Raw genomic sequence first — 16,610 nt, forward strand, 5'->3', positions numbered from 1 at the left:
ATATAATTTTCTCAAACAATTATATAATGATGTCATAATGTAATAATCATAAATTGTGATAGTAATTATATAATAAGAAGGGGAGACAGTTTCCAGTGTGCCAGAGTTCAGTGTGTTTCTGCTCCATCAGCAGCCTGTAGTCTGAGCTGTCTGCCTGGTAACAGCTGATGGTTGGATAGGATTGGATGCTGCAGGTCATGTGATCATGTCCTCTGGTTTTTAGAGCAGCTCTCAGTGAGACTGAGTCAGTGTTTGTTAAGAGAACAGAGGAACATGGCTTCATCCTTTCTCAGAGTCTCCCTGCTCTTCATCAGCCTCTACACAGCAGGTAGGATCAATACTCTGATCACTGATCAATACACACTTTATACTGTTTATACTTCATCAGCCTCTACACAGCAGGTAGGATCAATACTCTGATCACTGATCAATACACACTTTATACTGTTTATACTTCATCAGCCTCTACACAGCAGGTAGGATCAATACTCTGATCACTGATCAATACTCTGATTTATCACTGACTGATTCTGTTTTTTCTTCTTCAGATGGATTTCGGTATTATTTTCTGTACCATTGTGACTTTAACTCGTCTGATCTGAACGACATCGAGTACAGCCTGTCTACTTACTACAACATGGTGGAGCTCGCCCGGTTCAGCAGCAGTTTGGGGAAGTATGTTGGATTCACTGAGTACGGTCTGAAACAGGCTGATTACTGGAACAAAGATCCTTCAATACTGGCTGGGCTGAGAGCTGAGAAGGAGAGATACTGCAAACACAACATTGATATCTGGTACCAGGCTGTTCTGACTAAATCAGGTGAGTTAGTGATTCTGTAACATCATCATCTGAGTTATTAATTCACTGAATCATCATCAACTCATCTACTGATTCATCTGATAGTTTATAATAATCAGATTTATTTAAAGTTTCAGCAGGAAATGAGATGGTGAAGTTATTCTGAACCAGTTTGATTTATGAATATTTAATTATTAGATATTATTATAATTAAAAACACTGTTTAAACAAACATTAAACTATAATCTGTTGTAATAAATGAATATTTAATGAATGAATGAATGATGTTAATGATTAAATCACAGCACCACCTGCTGGTGGAACCCTGGTACTGCAGCTACTGATAATACATATTAATATTATAATGATTATAATGATTATTCATTATGATCTCTACTGAGAACAGTCATATTATTATGACTAGTGTTATATTTAAACATCAGATGTTAGACTCTAGATTTACTAGTTTATAATCATTCTCTCATATTGAAATGTTATTGTGTGATGTCTGACTTCATAACATTTAAATAATATAAAGTCATGTTCCTGTTATAAATGATTTACTGCCAAACTGAGAACTGCTCTAAATAATAATCTTCAGTATGTTTCAACATTTATTTTAATCTCCTGATTTCATCTCATTTCTGCTGTTAATGGCAGTTTTTATAATGCTGGATTCTCCCAGAATGCTCCTGGGAAATCTGTCAGTCAACCATCAAAACCAGTGGGCGGGACATAAGTGAAAGGCACCAATCAGAGGCCACCATTTCCCTGCTGTGGTTTGTGAAGGGTTGTGGGCCGAGTGGAAGGACATTTAATGAAGGGACATAATGAATAATGTGATGGACATGTTTGGTGTGTTCCAGCTGAGCCCTATGTCAGACTGAGCTCTACGGCGCCCTCTGGTGGTAAACATTCAGCCATGTTGGTCTGCAGCGTCTACGACTTCTACCCCAAACAGATCAGAGTGAAGTGGACCAGAGACGGACAGGAAGTCACCTCTGATGTCACTTCCACTGATGAGCTGGCAGACGGTGATTGGTACTACCAGATCCACTCTCACCTGGAGTACACGCCCAGGTGAGTCACCTCCAGGTCCAGTTAGGCCCTGGTCCAGTTAGGTCCAGGTCCTGGTTCAGGTCCAGGTCCAGGTTCAGGTCCAGGTCCAGGTCCAGGTCCAGGTCCAGTTATGTCCAGGTCCAGGTTCTGGTCCAGGTCCAGGTCCAGGTTCTGATCCAGGTGCAGGTCCAGGTCCAGGTCCAGGTCCAGGTCCAGTTCTCTCAGTAAGAGTCAGCATCTCTGATGTGCTGGTTTGTGTCAGCAGGTCTGGAGAGAAGATCTCCTGTATGGTGGAACACGCCAGCCTGAGAGAACCTCTGATCACTGACTGGGGTAAATACCTGTCTGTCTCTCTACCTGTCTGACTGTCTCTCTACCTGTCTGACTCTCTACCTGTCTGTCTACCTGTCCAGCCCAGTCTCATGGCAGTTCGTGATATGGTCACGTTATTGAATCTATTGATTCGTGGACAGGACACGTTAATGTCGTTTTTCTCGTGTGGTGATTACGGATTTTAAAGTAATGTATTTCAATGGGAAGCATATTTCGTGATCACAGAACGATTACGGTAGCGAATAATACTGATAAGGCGAAAGACTGCGTAGGGAGGTTGGCCGGGGGGGTGGACTGGTCAAAAAACACAGGAGTTTAACCCAGGAGATCAGGTCCCACGTGTTGCAGTTCCTTTCCCTGTTCTTCTTTTCCAAACCTCAACCGTCCCGTTGTTGTAGTGTTTCCTGTCCCCGTTGTTGTGGGCCCCTGCGCCCGGGGATGCGCCCAGGGATCGGCCCCACATGTGGCGGCCCGTCCTGTTGTTGTGGCCGGCGTGTGGCGCCTCATTTCCCCGTTGCGTCCACCAGAGCAGGTTAGAAAATCGTGACGTGTAAACGAAATAAACGTCAAAATCGTGACCTGTAAACGTCTCAATAAATGAAAATAATGTGACTATTCACAACCTGGCATGAGACCGGGTTGACCGGTCTGACTCTCTACCTGTCTGACTCCTCACCTGTCTCTCTCTCTACCTGTCTGTCTCCTCACCTGTCTCTCTCTCTCCCTGTCTGTCTGACTCTCTACCTGTCTGTGTGTCTCCTCACCTGTCTCTCTCTCTACCTGTCTCTCTCACTACCTGTCTCTCTCTCCCTGTATCTCTCTCTACCTGTCTGTCTCCTGACCTCTCTCTCTCTCTACCTGTCTGTCTCCTTACCTGTCTCTCTCTCCCTCTCTGTCTCCTCACCTGTCTCTCTCTCTCTACCTGTCTGTCTCCTGACCTGTCTCTCTCTCTCTCCCTGTCTGTCTGTCTCCTGACCTGTCTCTCTCTCTCTCCCTGTCTGTCTGTCTCCTGACCTGTCTCTCTCTCTCTACCTGTCTATCTGTCTGTCTCCTGACCTGTCTGTCTCTCTCTCTCTGTCTGACTCTCTACCTGTCTGACTTTCTCTACCTGTCTGTCTGTCTCCTGACCTGTCTCTCTCTCTACCTGTCTGTCTGTCTCCCTGTCTGACTCTCTCTCTCTACCTGTCTGTCTACCTGTCTGACTTCCTCTCTACCTGTCTGTCTCTCTCTCTACCTGTCTGTCTCCTCACATCTCTCTCTCCCTGTCTGTCTGTCTCTCTACCTGTCTGACTCTCTCTCTCTACCTGTCTCTCTATCCCTCTCTCTCTCTCTACCTGTCTGTCTCCTCACCTGTCTCTCTCTCTCTCTCCCTGTCTGTCTGAATCTCTACCTGTCTGTCTCTCTCTCTACCTGTCTGTGTGTCTCCTCACCTGTCTCTCTCTCTACCTGTCTGTCTCCTCAGCTGTCTCTCTCTCTACCTGTCTCTCTCTCCCTGTATATCTCTCTATCTGTCTGTCTCCTGACCTGTCTACCTCTCTCTACCTGTCTCTCTCTCTCCCTGTCTGTCTGTCTCCTGACCTGTCTCTCTCCCTGTCTGTCTGTCTCCTCACCTGTCTCTCTCTCTCCCTGTCTGTCTGTCTGTCTCCCGACCTGTCTCTCTCTCTACCTGTCTGTCTCCCTGTCTGTCTGTCTCTCTCTCTCTCCCTGTCTGTCTCTCTCTCTACCTGTCTCTCTCACTGTCTGTCTGTCTCCTGACCAGTCTCTCTCTCTACCTGTCTGTCTCCTGACCTGTCTCTCTCTCTCTCTCTCCCTGTCTGTCTGTCTCCTGACCTGTCTCTCTCTCTACCTGCCTCTCTCTCTCTCTCTGTCTGTCTGTCTCCTGACCTGTCTCTCTCTCTACCTGTCTGTCTCCTGACCTGTCTCTCTTTCTCCCTGTCTGTCTGTCTCCTGACCTGCCTCTCTCTCTCTCCCTGCCTGACTCTCTAACTGTCTGTCTGTCTCCTGACCTCTCTCTCTCTCTCTCCCTGTCTGTCTCCTGATCTGTCTCTCTCTCTGCCTGTCTGTCTCCTGACCTGTCTGTCTCTCTCTCTACCTGTCTGTCTGTCTCTCTACCTGTCTGACCTGTCTGTCTCTCTACCTGTCTGTCTGTCTCCTGACCTGTCTGTCTCTCTGCCTGTCTGTCCTCAGACCCGTCCATGCCTGAGTCTGAGAGGAACAAGATTGCCATCGGAGCCTCAGGACTGATCCTGGGTCTGGTCTTATCTCTGGCTGGATTCATCTACTACAAGAGGAAGGCCCGAGGTCAGAACAGAGCTCGCTGTAGATTAGTTCAGACCTCTTTACACAACATTAGACCACTTTCACAATAGTTCCAGTCAAGGAGGAGTTCCAGACCAGGTCCAGAGTCTCAGACCAGGTCCAGAGTCTCAGACCAGGTCCAGAGTCTCAGACCAGGTCCAGAGTCTCAGACCAGGTCCAGAGTCTCAGACCAGGTCCAGAGTCTCAGACCAGGTCCAGAGTCTGAACCCTGATTATCTTTACTAGTCCTTCTGAAACCTGTCTCTAAAAGTTCTTCTCTAAAATAACCTTGTTGTTTAGTTTAGTTTCAGACCAGTTCAGTTTGAAGGACTAATGTCTGGATGTGTTGTCTCTTCTCTTTGATCCAGGACGGATTCTGGTTCCCAGTAGCTGATTCTGGACCTGGTTCTGGTCCTGTAGCTGTTTGTCAGATGGAATAAAAAGCAGCAGCTGCTTCAACCTGCTTCGTGTGTTTCCAGTCCTGGACCAGGTTTAGTCTGGACTCTGGTGTATCCCAGCTGGATCTGAACCTGATCCAGGACTGTGGTGTTACCCTGCCAGTCCTGGGCCAGGTTTAGTCTGGACTCTGGTGTATCACAGCTGGATCTGAACTCTGCTTCATCTACATGTGATATGATTCTTTACTGTGTGAAATCAATATTTTTCAGCCACTTCTATCCCCAAACGTAATAACTCTGGTCTTTAAATCAAATATAATCAGTTCTGTGAATGATTTGGGGGCTGCAGGTTGTGTGATTGTTAGATTTCTATATTTTTACTGGAGTGGAACATTTTCTAACCTAATAAACTGATCAGAAAACTCTCTGACTCACTGTGGATTCATTGATCAGATAATAAACTGGAAGTATTTCATCTAGAAAGATCCAGGTCTCATAACATTCATATGTAATGACCACAATGAATAATTACCCCGACAGGGTGATGCACAGCTACTTACAGAATCAATCAATAATTTAACACAGAACATTGATTTAAATTACATTAAAACATTTTTTTAAATATTTTATTCCAACTGTTTAGCTGATGTATTAATTAGTACCTTTGATCGTCTTTTTTGCATGTTTCTGTCTGGTGCAGAAACAAACATTATAAACATTAAACATGAATAATTGAGTGTTTACATGTTCCCTCACATAGAAACACATCTGGTTATAAAAACTAAACTCCATCATCTGAATAATGTGAATGTCTGAGAGGTGATTAATTGGGTTAGTCAGTGAGATATTACAGGACTAATAATAATAACTGGGACTTTATACATTTATATTTACTGTATATAGAAATAATAAATCTCATCTGAGGTATTACAACCTTCATTATTATATTTCACGTTATCGTTCAGTTTTTATTTGTTAAATTAAATGTAAATTGTTTCATCATCGTTACTTTGGTTGGATTTCAGTCTCTAACTCTCAGCTCTGTTTCTGATTGGCTGAACAGACGATAAAGAGGCGGGACTTTCCAGAAACGCTGTATTCAGGTACCTGATGTTAAACAGAACAAGGAAACTAACAAACTGCTGAACAGACTCACAATACACACACACACACACACACACACACACACACACACACACACACACACAGAGACACACACACACACACACACACACACACACACACACACACACACACAGACACACACACACACACACACACATACACACACACACACACACACACACACACACACACATATATAGACACACACACACACACACACACACACACACACACAGATACACACACACACACTCCTGTGTTAAGAAGTGTTTGGCGATCTTAATGAGTAAAGCAGAGACATCTTGGCAGTACGTACAGAGAAATGTAGAACTATCAAACAGCAAACTCAGCAGACGAGATGAACAGACGAGTTGCCATGGACACTGGCGCCATCTTGTCTCCTTCATGCTTCATTCAATGTTTGTTTAACGACATCTTGTTCCTTCAGAGGTCGACTTTATATTTTATTAGTCAGTTATTCTGTGATGTAACGTCCAATGAAATCAGAGCCTTTACATCTGCGGTCCCTGAGAGCCTCCTGTGATTGGCTAGTACTACTGGGATGTGATTGGCTTGTTGCCTCAACTTGTCTTTTTTGTGAGCTAGCTAGCTAGCTAGTTAGCTGGCTAGTTAGCTAGCTAACTAGCCAGCTGCTGCTCTGCAGATGTCAGCTGTTCTGCTCCATGCACTGAGGCCAAGAAAAAAATCAACACGCCATTTATCTGCCCACTGAGGTGACACAGAGCTGGATGTAAATTAACTAAATATTTCTTCACTTCACCGATACACTTGTCCTACCATCAGAAAGCACAATGCTATCTCTGTAAACTACTGTCTGATGTACAGCCAATCATATCGTGTTGTTAGTGATACGTCATCTGTAAACACGGGACTCTGAGGTGATCTGAGCACATCTGGTACCTACAACAGTCTTCTACAGGACGATGACTAAGATTACAGTTTTTTACGATCGCTATGACACTTTTTTCAATACTTTGAACAACTTTCCTAAACTCTTAACAGTTTACACAACATCTGTCTGTGTAGACTGTACAATTAACACAGTTCTTGTTGCTTTGACACTAAATGCATACAGCACAACACACATTTAAAATGCTTGAACTTCTTTTACACACAAGCTCCACCAAGACCAGAACAACGGATCCTTACTGACCAATTTACAAATGCTTTCACACATCATAACATCATGTTGTAAACCTAACTTATAGACTAAAGTCAAAGTGAACAGCTGATCGGATTGTAAATTGAAACACAAATATATCCGCTGCATTTTATACATGCATTTATCGAGAAACAGCTGATTGAAATTATGCAAATAGATCGGAGTTTAGTTTTCAATGTGTGATTTTGAACATGAAATTAACTGTTTTGCCAATTGTGTGTTGTAGGTGTGTTGGTGCATTAAGAGTTTAGAAAAGTTGTTAAAAGTATTGAAAAAATTGTCGTAGCGATCGTGAAAAACTGTAACACAATAGTCTCCCATAGCCAGACCTTCCTCCACAGCTCTGCAGAGGAGGGTCCTTCTAGTCCTCACAGCATTCCTGGATGGGAGGACAACATGCTCTGGTTTATTGACATATCTTTAAACCAATCACAATCATCTTGGGCGGGGCTAAGTTCCGGACGGAGCCACAGTGCCTCTGCTGAAGACTGATGATGGAGGTCTGAGGGGTCAAAGGTCACCTCATGACTCCAGCTGGAGTCTAAACCTGCAGCTCCCAGACTGTAGAAACGTCATTAGTATGAATGTATTTACTGAAGTGGTCTGTCTGTGATCACAGATATAGAAATCAACTTCATAACTAACTGACCTCCTCTCTCTCTCTGCTGCTCCTGGTAACTGATGACTCATCAGCAGCTCTGCTTCTGATTGGCTGCTGTCCTGGAAGTCAAAGTAAAGAGTCGGGACTTTCCAGACGCTGCTGTGTTCAGGTGCTGCAGGAAATCTCAGTGTCTTCATAATACCTGAGTGTTACAGCTGATCCTCAGTGTCAGAGGAGGAGGTGGTAAACTCCTGGTTTTACAGAGACACCTGAAGGCATCGTGTGGTCTGACTGGTTTTGGTGGTGACCAGAGAACGAGGAACCAGTTCCCCAAACACACCCAGACTCACAGATCAAGTTGTTATGATTCTCTCTACAGCTGCTGTATTATCTGCTTTATTATCATCTTTATTATCATCTTTATTATTATCTTTATTATCATCTTTATTATCATCTTTATTATCATGTTTATTATTATCTTTATTATCATGTTTATTATCATCTTTATTATCATCTTTATTATTATCTTTATTATCATCTTTATTATTATCTTTATTATCATCTTTATTATCATCTTTATTATCATCTTTATTATTATCTTTATTATCAGCTTTATTATCATCTTTATCATCATCTTTATTATTATCTTTATTATCATCTTTATTATCATCTTTATTATTATCTTTATTATCATCTTTTTTATTATCTTTATTATCATCTTTTTTATTATCTTTATTATCAGCTTTATTATCATCTTTATTATTATCTTTATTATAAGCAGAAACCAAACATCAGCATTATCCAGAATGGAAATCTAAAGAATTTAGTTTTATTTTAATTTGTTTATAGTTCTGCAGAACTCTGCAGCTCTGACAACAACAACACAAACACATCAAACTTCTCCTCTAATCTCTTCATTAATTCCTAAAAGGCAGCAGAGAAACAAACACATGTAAAAAAATAGATGTTAAATTACTGAAAATATAAAATCTGAATTACAGTTTTTCAATTTGTCTAAAATATTTTTGAATTTTTATTTCTGTTGTAAAACATTTGGACATTATTTTCCCACAATGCATTGCTCAGAGGAAAGAAAGGAAATACAACAAAATCCATCAGAAATATTAAATCTTTGGAGAAACTTGGTTCTTTAGTGTGAAGTTTTCATGTCACTCACATGTTCTATAATTATATATCATTAATATATTAACGTTATCAGTAATGACTGGAAAAAGAAGTCTAATTAAGATTAATATCTGAGTATTACAGTTCATGTGAGCAGCAGCAGCCTGGCTCTACCTGGACACTGATGACATCATCTCATCTCTGCTCTCTGATTGGCTGCTCAGAGTGTAAGAGATCAGCTGCTGCTGGAGTTTCTGTCAGTCGTCCTCAGACAGGTTCAGGTCTACAGAGAGTCTCAGACAGGTTCAGGTCTAGAGAGAGACTCAGACAGGATCAGGTCTACAGAGAGACTCAGACAGGATCAGGTCTACAGAGAGACTCAGACAGGTTCAGGTCTACAGAGAGACTCAGACAGGTTCAGGTCTACAGAGAGTCTCAGACAGGTTCAGGTCTACAGAGAGACTCAGACAGGTTCAGGTCTACAGAGAGACACAGACAGGTTCAGGTCTACAGAGAGACACAGACAGGTTCAGGTCTACAGAGAGATGAAGATGATGAAGATGATGAAGATGATGAAGATGATGAAGATGATGATGGTCCTTGTCCTCTCTGGTCTCCTCTGTGTCTCAGCTGACGGTAAATTTCAGTCAGATATAATCTCATGTATCAGTCAGATATAATCTCATATATCAGTCAGATATAATCTCATATATCAGTCAGATATAATCTCATATATCAGTCAGATATAATCTCATATATCAGTCAGATATAATCTCATGTATCAGTCAGATATAATCTCATGTATCAGTCAGATATAATCTCATATATCAGTCAGATATAATCTCATATATCAGTCAGATATAATCTCATATATCAGTCAGATATAATCTCATATATCAGTCAGATATAATCTCATGTATCAGTCAGATATAATCTCATGTATCAGTCAGATATAATCTCATGTATCAGTCAGATATAATCTCATGTATCAGTCAGATATAATCTCATGTATCAGTCAGATATAATCTCATATATCAGTCAGATATAATCTCTGATGGTGTAAACAGTAAACAGGTTGTTAGTTTACTGACAGTCAGTCTAACAACAGTCAGAGTTTCAGCAGCTGATCTTCTGTCTGGTTTCTCTCCAGTTCTACATCAGGACCTTCGTATCACCGGCTGTTCAGAGTCTGATGGAGAGGACATGTATGCTCTGGAGGGTGAAGAGACATGGGTCGCAGACTTCATCAACCAGAGAGAAGTCTACCCTCAGCCCAGTTTCACAGATCTTGTTACCTGCCCAGGATGTTATGAAGGAGCTGTGGGTAATCAACAGGTCTGCAGAGGGAACCTCAACCTTTGTCGTAAAGCCATCAAGGACCCGCTGAGGAATTGTAAGGACCAACACATCTCATACTTTACTCTCTTTAATCTGTCTTCAGTTATTTAAACTATAAGTTATAATAACTATGAATGTCTGACTTTCTTTAATAAATATAACAAACTTCTCCAATACTTTAAAATGTAACTATATAACAGCAGACCTAAGAAATCAATTTAAATGTGATTTAACTATTTACTCAGTAATGTGTGTTGATTCATTAACCTGCTTTGTTTGTTCTTTTGTATTTACACTTTGTGTTTAGAAATATAATATATATATATATATATATATATATATATATATATATATAAATCAAACAGACACTGATTATTATAACTTGCCCATATATCAGATATGCTCCCTCCATTTCTGTTTTTACATCCAGGCTAAAGACACATTTTACTCACTGGCCTCTTTAACATTTTAATTAGGGATGAACGATTTTTAAAAATAATCTAATTGCGATTTTTTCCCAAATATTGCGATTTCGATTTGATTATTTTTTTAAGCTCTTTGTCTTCTGTATTATTCAGCAAAGACAAACAATAAATCATTTTATAGTATGAACAACACACAATTACACACTAGACAGTTAAAAAAGTAAAAATATAGTATATACACACACACACACACACACACACACACACACACACACACACACAAACACAGAAAACAGTGTAATTTTTTACAGTGCCCAGAGAGGAGCTGCCTCCAGCCCCTCCCCCTCGTGAAGTTGCGTGCTGCCGTGTTCAGAGAGGCTATCGTTACGTTAGCTAGTTGCTGGTGTTCTTGTTCAGAGAGGCTATCGTTACGTTAGCTAGTTGCTGGTGTTCTTGTTCAGAGAGGCTATCGTTACGTTAGCTAGTTGCTGGTGTTCTTGTTCAGAGAGGCTATCGTTACGTTAGCTAGTTGCTGGTGTTCTTGTTCAGAGAGGCTATCGTTACGTTAGCTAGTTGCTGGTGTTCTTGTTCAGAGAGGCTATCGTTACGTTAGCATGTTGCTGGTGTTCTTGTTCAGAGAGGCTATCGTTACGTTAGCTAGTTGCTGGTGTTCTTGTTCAGAGAGGCTATCGTTACGTTAGCTAGTTGCTGGTGTTCTTGTTCAGAGAGGCTATCGTTACGTTAGCTAGTTGCTGGTGTTCTTGTTCAGAGAGGCTATCGTTACGTTAGCTAGTTGCTGGTGTTCTTGTTCAGAGAGGCTATCGTTACGTTAGCATGTTGCTGGTGTTCTTGTTCAGAGAGGCTATCGTTACGTTAGCTAGTTGCTGGTGTTCTTGTTCAGAGAGGCTATCGTTACGTTAGCATGTTGCTGGTGTTCTTGCCGTGGGATTAACTGTACTAATAAAACTGTTGAAACACCGCGGCCACGCTGCTGTGAAAGCTCCCCGAACGTCATTTATCAGTCTGATTGTTACCCCTCTCAGTGGCAGCTCCTCCACTCATATCTTTATAACGGAGCTAACCGCTAATCAGAGCTAATAGTTGCTAACCGAGCCTTGAGTTCTGAGTGTCTGTATCCATTAACTGCACGTATGGACTCAAGCCAGAATAAAACCCTTAATTTTATTAAAATGGCTGTAAAAGTTTTAAACTACAACTCAGAGTTGTTTGAATGACAGAAATCAGCTCCAGGTACGGCGTAGCGTTAGCGTGCTAGTTGATGCTTTCTCTGCGCAGTGCAGACTGATTGCTCTCATGAGTCATGTGACCAAATCGCAGCCTTTGCGATTAGGAAATCACGTTTTAACATATCGCGATATTATCGCAAATGCAATTAATCGTTCAGCCCTAATTTTAATCCTTCATTCATATCATGTCTATAACGTTGTATTTGTAGGCTGCTGTTTGTTGTTGGGATGATTTTTTTGGGATTTTCTTTCTACTTTTATTTTACATTTCCATGTTATTTCATCCATCACCTCAGTGCTTCTTTGACAGCACTTTGGTCAGATTAACTGTGTTTAAATGTGCTCTAGAAATAATCTTTACTAGTTTACGATAGGAGACAATAATCTGATCTGTGTCTGTGTCCAGACCCTCCTTCCAGTCTGATGGTCTACCCCAAAGAAGACGTGGAGCTCAGAGAGAAGAACACCCTCATCTGTTATGTGACTGGTTTCTATCCTGCTCCTGTCAACTTCTACTGGACAAAGAACGGAGAGAACGTCACCCAAGGAACCAGCACCAACGTTCCCTACCCCAACAAAGACGGTTCCTTCAACCAGTTCTCCAGACTGGAGTTCATCCCACAGCTGGGAGACATCTACAGCTGTACAGTCAAACATCTGGCCCTGGACCAACCACTGACCAGAATCTGGGGTCAGACAACTTTATTAACACTCACACTGAATACAATCAGCTCATTAACCAACCACTGACCAGAATCTGGGGTCAGACAACTTTATTAACACTCACACTGAATACAATCAGCTCATTAACCAATCACTGACCAGATGTGGATCTTAATGTCTCTGTGTCTGTGTCTCCAGATGTGGATCTTAATGTCTCTGTGTCTCTGTCTCCAGATGTGGATCTTAATGTCTCTGTGTCTCTGTCTCCAGATGTGGATCTTAATGTCTCTGTGTCTCTGTCTCCAGATGTGTATCTTAATGTCTCTGTGTTTGAGTCTCCAGATGTGGATCTTAATGTCTCTGTGTCTGTGTCTCCAGATGTGGATCTTAATGTCTCTGTGTCTCTGTCTCCAGATGTGGATCTTAATGTCTCTGTGTCTCTGTCTCCAGATGTGGAGAAGACCCAGCCCGGTATTGGACCTGCAGTTTTCTGTGGACTGGGTCTGACTGTGGGTCTGCTCGGTGTGGCTGCTGGAACCTTCTTCCTCATCAAAGGAAACGAGTGCAGCTGATTGGCTGGGACTGATGATGATGTCATTACTGCTGTGTATAAAGGGTGTATTTCAGTCAGCAGTTATAAATGCAGTAGTGTTGTTGCCATTAGTTACAGCCAATACAATGAGAACATATTTTCTAGATTATACTACAGACCAGATAATTCTGCATCAACACATCACTTTATCTTCTATCACAAATCTTTCTTGTTGTTACACAAAATCATCTGCATCTAATGAAGAGGAGAGACATTAAATTAATAAAGTGGAGAACAATATGTCTGTGTGTGTTTAAAAGGAGACTGAAGATCCAGAACTCAGAGGAATACATCAACCAGAAACAGTTATAATGTCTGAGTTACAGGTTTGATCAAGTTTCCTTCATGTTTGGGAGAAGACAGCCAGAGTATGAATCCATCATCAGAGCTCGACTTTAAGGACGTCCCGTCATCCAGGGGCTGAAACACAGGATGAGGAGGATGAAAGTAGTTTTAGGATGATATGAAAGAACAAAGCCCTGCTAACTTATAATAAACGGTGATGAAGATGAGACTGACAGCACGTTTTATAGCACAGTTCTTATTAATCTCCTTTATGAATTGATGAGTAATCAAACTAATAAACTAGGTTAGGTTATCTAGCTGGGTCAGTCACATGTAACTTGGGTTAATTTGTAATATAACATTGATCTTATCAGATATCAGAGTGAAGACGTGATCCTCCAGGGACCAGGCTCTAATTCACCATGTGCTGTGTGTCTAAGTAGTCAATATAAGCAGTATTAAGTAGTAAATATAAGCAGTATTATCAAAGTACCATGAGTGTTTTCTGTTAAGCACAGGTTCAGCTATAATATTATCTAAGTAGAATGTTTTTCATGCTTGAACTTTTGAAATTACTGGTTAAATAAATTGTAAAAAAACAAAAAAAAACAGAAGAAGAAACCAAGACCTTATCCATTGGGAAGGACTGCTGTGAATGTGTAAAGTCTGAGGTATGTAACAAGTACAACCACCTTCATCTGCTCCATTGTTTTATACTAATTTACAACCTTAATAAACGTATGGCTGTTGTTTGTAGCAGTGGGAGGGGTAATGGCTGTTTTCACTGAATATGGAAAAGGACAGTTTGCAGCTGATCCCAGGTGAACTATAACTATTACTACTATTATTACTACTATTGTTACTACTACTAATATTATTACTACTACTACTACTATTCTGTTCATGCAGGGGAAAGAGAAAACTCAGTGCCGGGGTCTGGACCTTTCTTTGAGTTACTGTCAATAAAATAAATCTTATAATTCCTGATATTAAAACACTGAGTGAAGGGTTACTGTCAGGATCTGCAGTACTTTGTCTATTTCCCCTCCTCTGCAACTCCTCACTCCCTAACTATAAGTTTTATCAAAGAGGAGAGTTTTAAGTTTACTCTTAAATGTGGTGACAGTGTCTGCTCCTGGACCCAGACTGGGAGCTGGTTCCACAGGAGAGGAGCCTGGTAGCTGAAGCCTCTGGCTCCCATCCTACTTTTAGAGATTCTAGGAACCACAAGTAGCTCTGAGTTCTGGGAGCGTAGTGCTCTAGTGGGACATTAAGGTACTAAGAGCTCTTCTCCCCTTGTGCCCGTGCCCCTCACAGCGCCCGTCCCGGGCGTTGTGTTAAACCCTGACACTAACCAAGGCAGCCAGCAGCTTCCAGCCTCAAACTCAAACTAAACGTAACAGCCCAGTCTCACAGCAGTTCGTGAAATGGTCACGTTATTTAATGTATGGATTCGTGTACAGGGACACGATCATGTTTTTTTTTTTTGTGGTGGTCAGCAGGAAATTTAAACTAATGTATTTCAATGGGAAGCATCTTTTGTGTTAACAGCACGATTACGGTAGCGAGTAGTATCGAAAAGACGAAAATCCGCGTAAGGAGGTTGGTCGGGGGGTGGATGGGTCCAACAACACAGGACTTTCACCCAGGAGACCAGGGATCATGTCCTGCGTGTGGCGGTCCGTCCCGCTGTTGTCGCCAGCGTGTGGCATTTAATTTCCCCGTTGTTTACGTCCCACAGAGCAGGCTGCAGCCCAGTCTCACAGCAGTTAGTAAAATGGTCACGTTACTATTTCGTGATGACAACCACGAGATAAACGAGAAAATCGTGTCCCTGTACACAAATCAATAGATCAAAATAATATGGCCATTTATACTCAGTGTGTAGTACCTGAGGTTAGTGTTATAGTATATACTCAGTGTGTAGTACCTGAGGTTAGTGTTATAGTATGCAGTTACATCAAGATCCAGTAAGGTTCAGTGTGTAGTACTACACACTGACTATAAGGTTCAGGTCCAGTAAGGTCCTGGACTAAGTCTGACCCCTGATCCAGGACTGTGGTGTTACTCTGCCAGTCCTGGACCAGGTTTAGTCTGGACTCTGGTGTATCCCAGCTGGATCTGAACCTGATCCAGGACTGTGGTGTTACCCTGACAGTCCTGGACCAGGTTTAGTCTGGACTCTGGTGTATCACAGCTGGATCTGAACTCTGCTTCATCTACATGTGATATGATTCTTTACTGTGTGAAATCAATATTTTTCAGCCACTTCTATCCCCAAACGTAATAACTCTGGTCTTTAAATCAAATATAATCAGTTCTGTGAATGATTTGGGGGCTGCAGGTTGTGTGATTGTTAGATTTCTATATTTTTACTGGAGTGGAACATTTTCTAACCTAATAAACTGATCAGAAAACTCTCTGACTCACTGTGGATTCATTGATCAGATAATAAACTGGAAGTATTTAATCTAGAAAGATCCAGCTCTCATAACTACTTATTCACCCAGTAAGAATAGTGTGTGTGTGTCTGTGTGTATGTCTGTGTGTCTGTGTGTGTGTGTGTGTGTGTGTGCGTGCGTGTGTGTGTGCCTGTGTGTGTGCGTGTGTGTGTGTGTCTGTGTGTGTGTGTGTCTGTGTGTATGTCTGTGTGTCTGTGTGTGTGTGTGTGTGTGTGTGTTGTGTGTGTGTGTGCGTGTGTGTGTATGTCTGTGTGTCTGTGTGTGTGTGTGTGTGTGTGTGTGTGTGTTGTGTGTGTGTGTGCGTGTGTGTGTGCGTGTGTGTGTGTATGTCTGTGTGTCTGTGTGTGTGTGTGTGTGTGTGTGTCTGTGTGTGTGTCTGTGTGTGTGTGTGTGTGTGTCTGTGTGTATGTCTGTGTGTCTGTGTGTGTGTGTGTGTGTGTGTGTGCGTGTGTGTGTGTGTGTGTGCGTGTGTGTGTGTATGTGTCTGTGTGTGTGTGTGTGTCTGTGTGTCTGTGTGTCTGTGTGTATGTGTCTGTGTTTCTGTGTGTCTGTGTGTGTGTGTGTGTGTGTGTGTGTGTGTCTGTGTGTGTGTGTGTCTGTGTGTGTGTGTGTGTGTCTGTGTGTGTGTGTGTGGTGTGTGTGTGTGTGTGTGTGTGTGTCTGTGTGTGTGTGTGTG

General features: G+C 41.9%; 2 protein-coding genes and 2 long non-coding RNA genes across 7 annotated transcripts in view; 2 read left to right on the plus strand and 2 right to left on the minus strand.

Moving 5' to 3' along the window:
- Window positions 1-226: 226 nt before the first annotated feature.
- LOC116036695 (H-2 class II histocompatibility antigen, E-S beta chain-like) lies at window positions 227-4,933 on the plus strand. Its single transcript, XM_031280268.2, has 6 exons — window positions 227-328; window positions 549-821; window positions 1,667-1,880; window positions 2,125-2,192; window positions 4,380-4,493; window positions 4,859-4,933. The coding sequence occupies exons 1-6, from the start codon at window positions 274-276 to the stop codon at window positions 4,882-4,884; spliced, it is 750 nt and encodes a 249-aa protein (XP_031136128.1). The 5' UTR covers window positions 227-273; the 3' UTR covers window positions 4,885-4,933.
- LOC116036698 lies at window positions 2,174-3,459 on the minus strand. Its single transcript, XR_004101686.1, has 3 exons — window positions 3,443-3,459; window positions 2,837-2,856; window positions 2,174-2,240 (listed from the first exon to the last, which is right to left on the minus strand). It is a non-coding gene; the product is annotated as an uncharacterized LOC116036698 (long non-coding RNA).
- Window positions 4,395-16,610, minus strand: part of LOC118493682 — a 21,128-nt gene continuing 8,912 nt past the window's right edge. Inside the window, exons 2-4 of the long non-coding RNA XR_004895633.1 lie at window positions 15,105-15,110; window positions 10,339-10,344; window positions 4,395-4,549 (exon numbers count right to left, since the gene is read on the minus strand). This is a non-coding gene — a long non-coding RNA (uncharacterized LOC118493682). The remainder of the gene's footprint in view (window positions 4,550-10,338; window positions 10,345-15,104; window positions 15,111-16,610) is intronic.
- On the plus strand, window positions 9,197-13,352 carry LOC116036696 (RLA class II histocompatibility antigen, DP alpha-1 chain-like). Of its 4 annotated transcripts, none has more exons than XM_035994342.1 (5): window positions 9,197-9,214; window positions 9,494-9,558; window positions 10,073-10,315; window positions 12,339-12,623; window positions 13,046-13,352. In XM_035994342.1, exons 2-5 carry the CDS (start codon window positions 9,495-9,497, stop codon window positions 13,165-13,167), a joined length of 714 nt encoding a protein of 237 aa, XP_035850235.1. In that variant the 5' UTR covers window positions 9,197-9,214; window position 9,494; the 3' UTR covers window positions 13,168-13,352. The 4 variants fall into 4 exon arrangements, with proteins under 4 accessions (XP_035850235.1, XP_031136130.2, XP_031136129.1 ...); XM_035994341.1 differs by lacking the exon at window positions 9,197-9,214 and adding an exon at window positions 10,035-10,039 and having other exon boundaries at window positions 9,418-9,558; window positions 10,078-10,315; XM_031280270.2 differs by lacking the exon at window positions 9,197-9,214 and having other exon boundaries at window positions 9,401-9,558; window positions 12,339-12,694.

The sequence above is a fragment of the Sander lucioperca genome, chromosome 17 (assembly GCF_008315115.2).
Source record: "Sander lucioperca isolate FBNREF2018 chromosome 17, SLUC_FBN_1.2, whole genome shotgun sequence".
Taxonomy (NCBI): Eukaryota; Metazoa; Chordata; class Actinopteri; order Perciformes; family Percidae; genus Sander; species Sander lucioperca.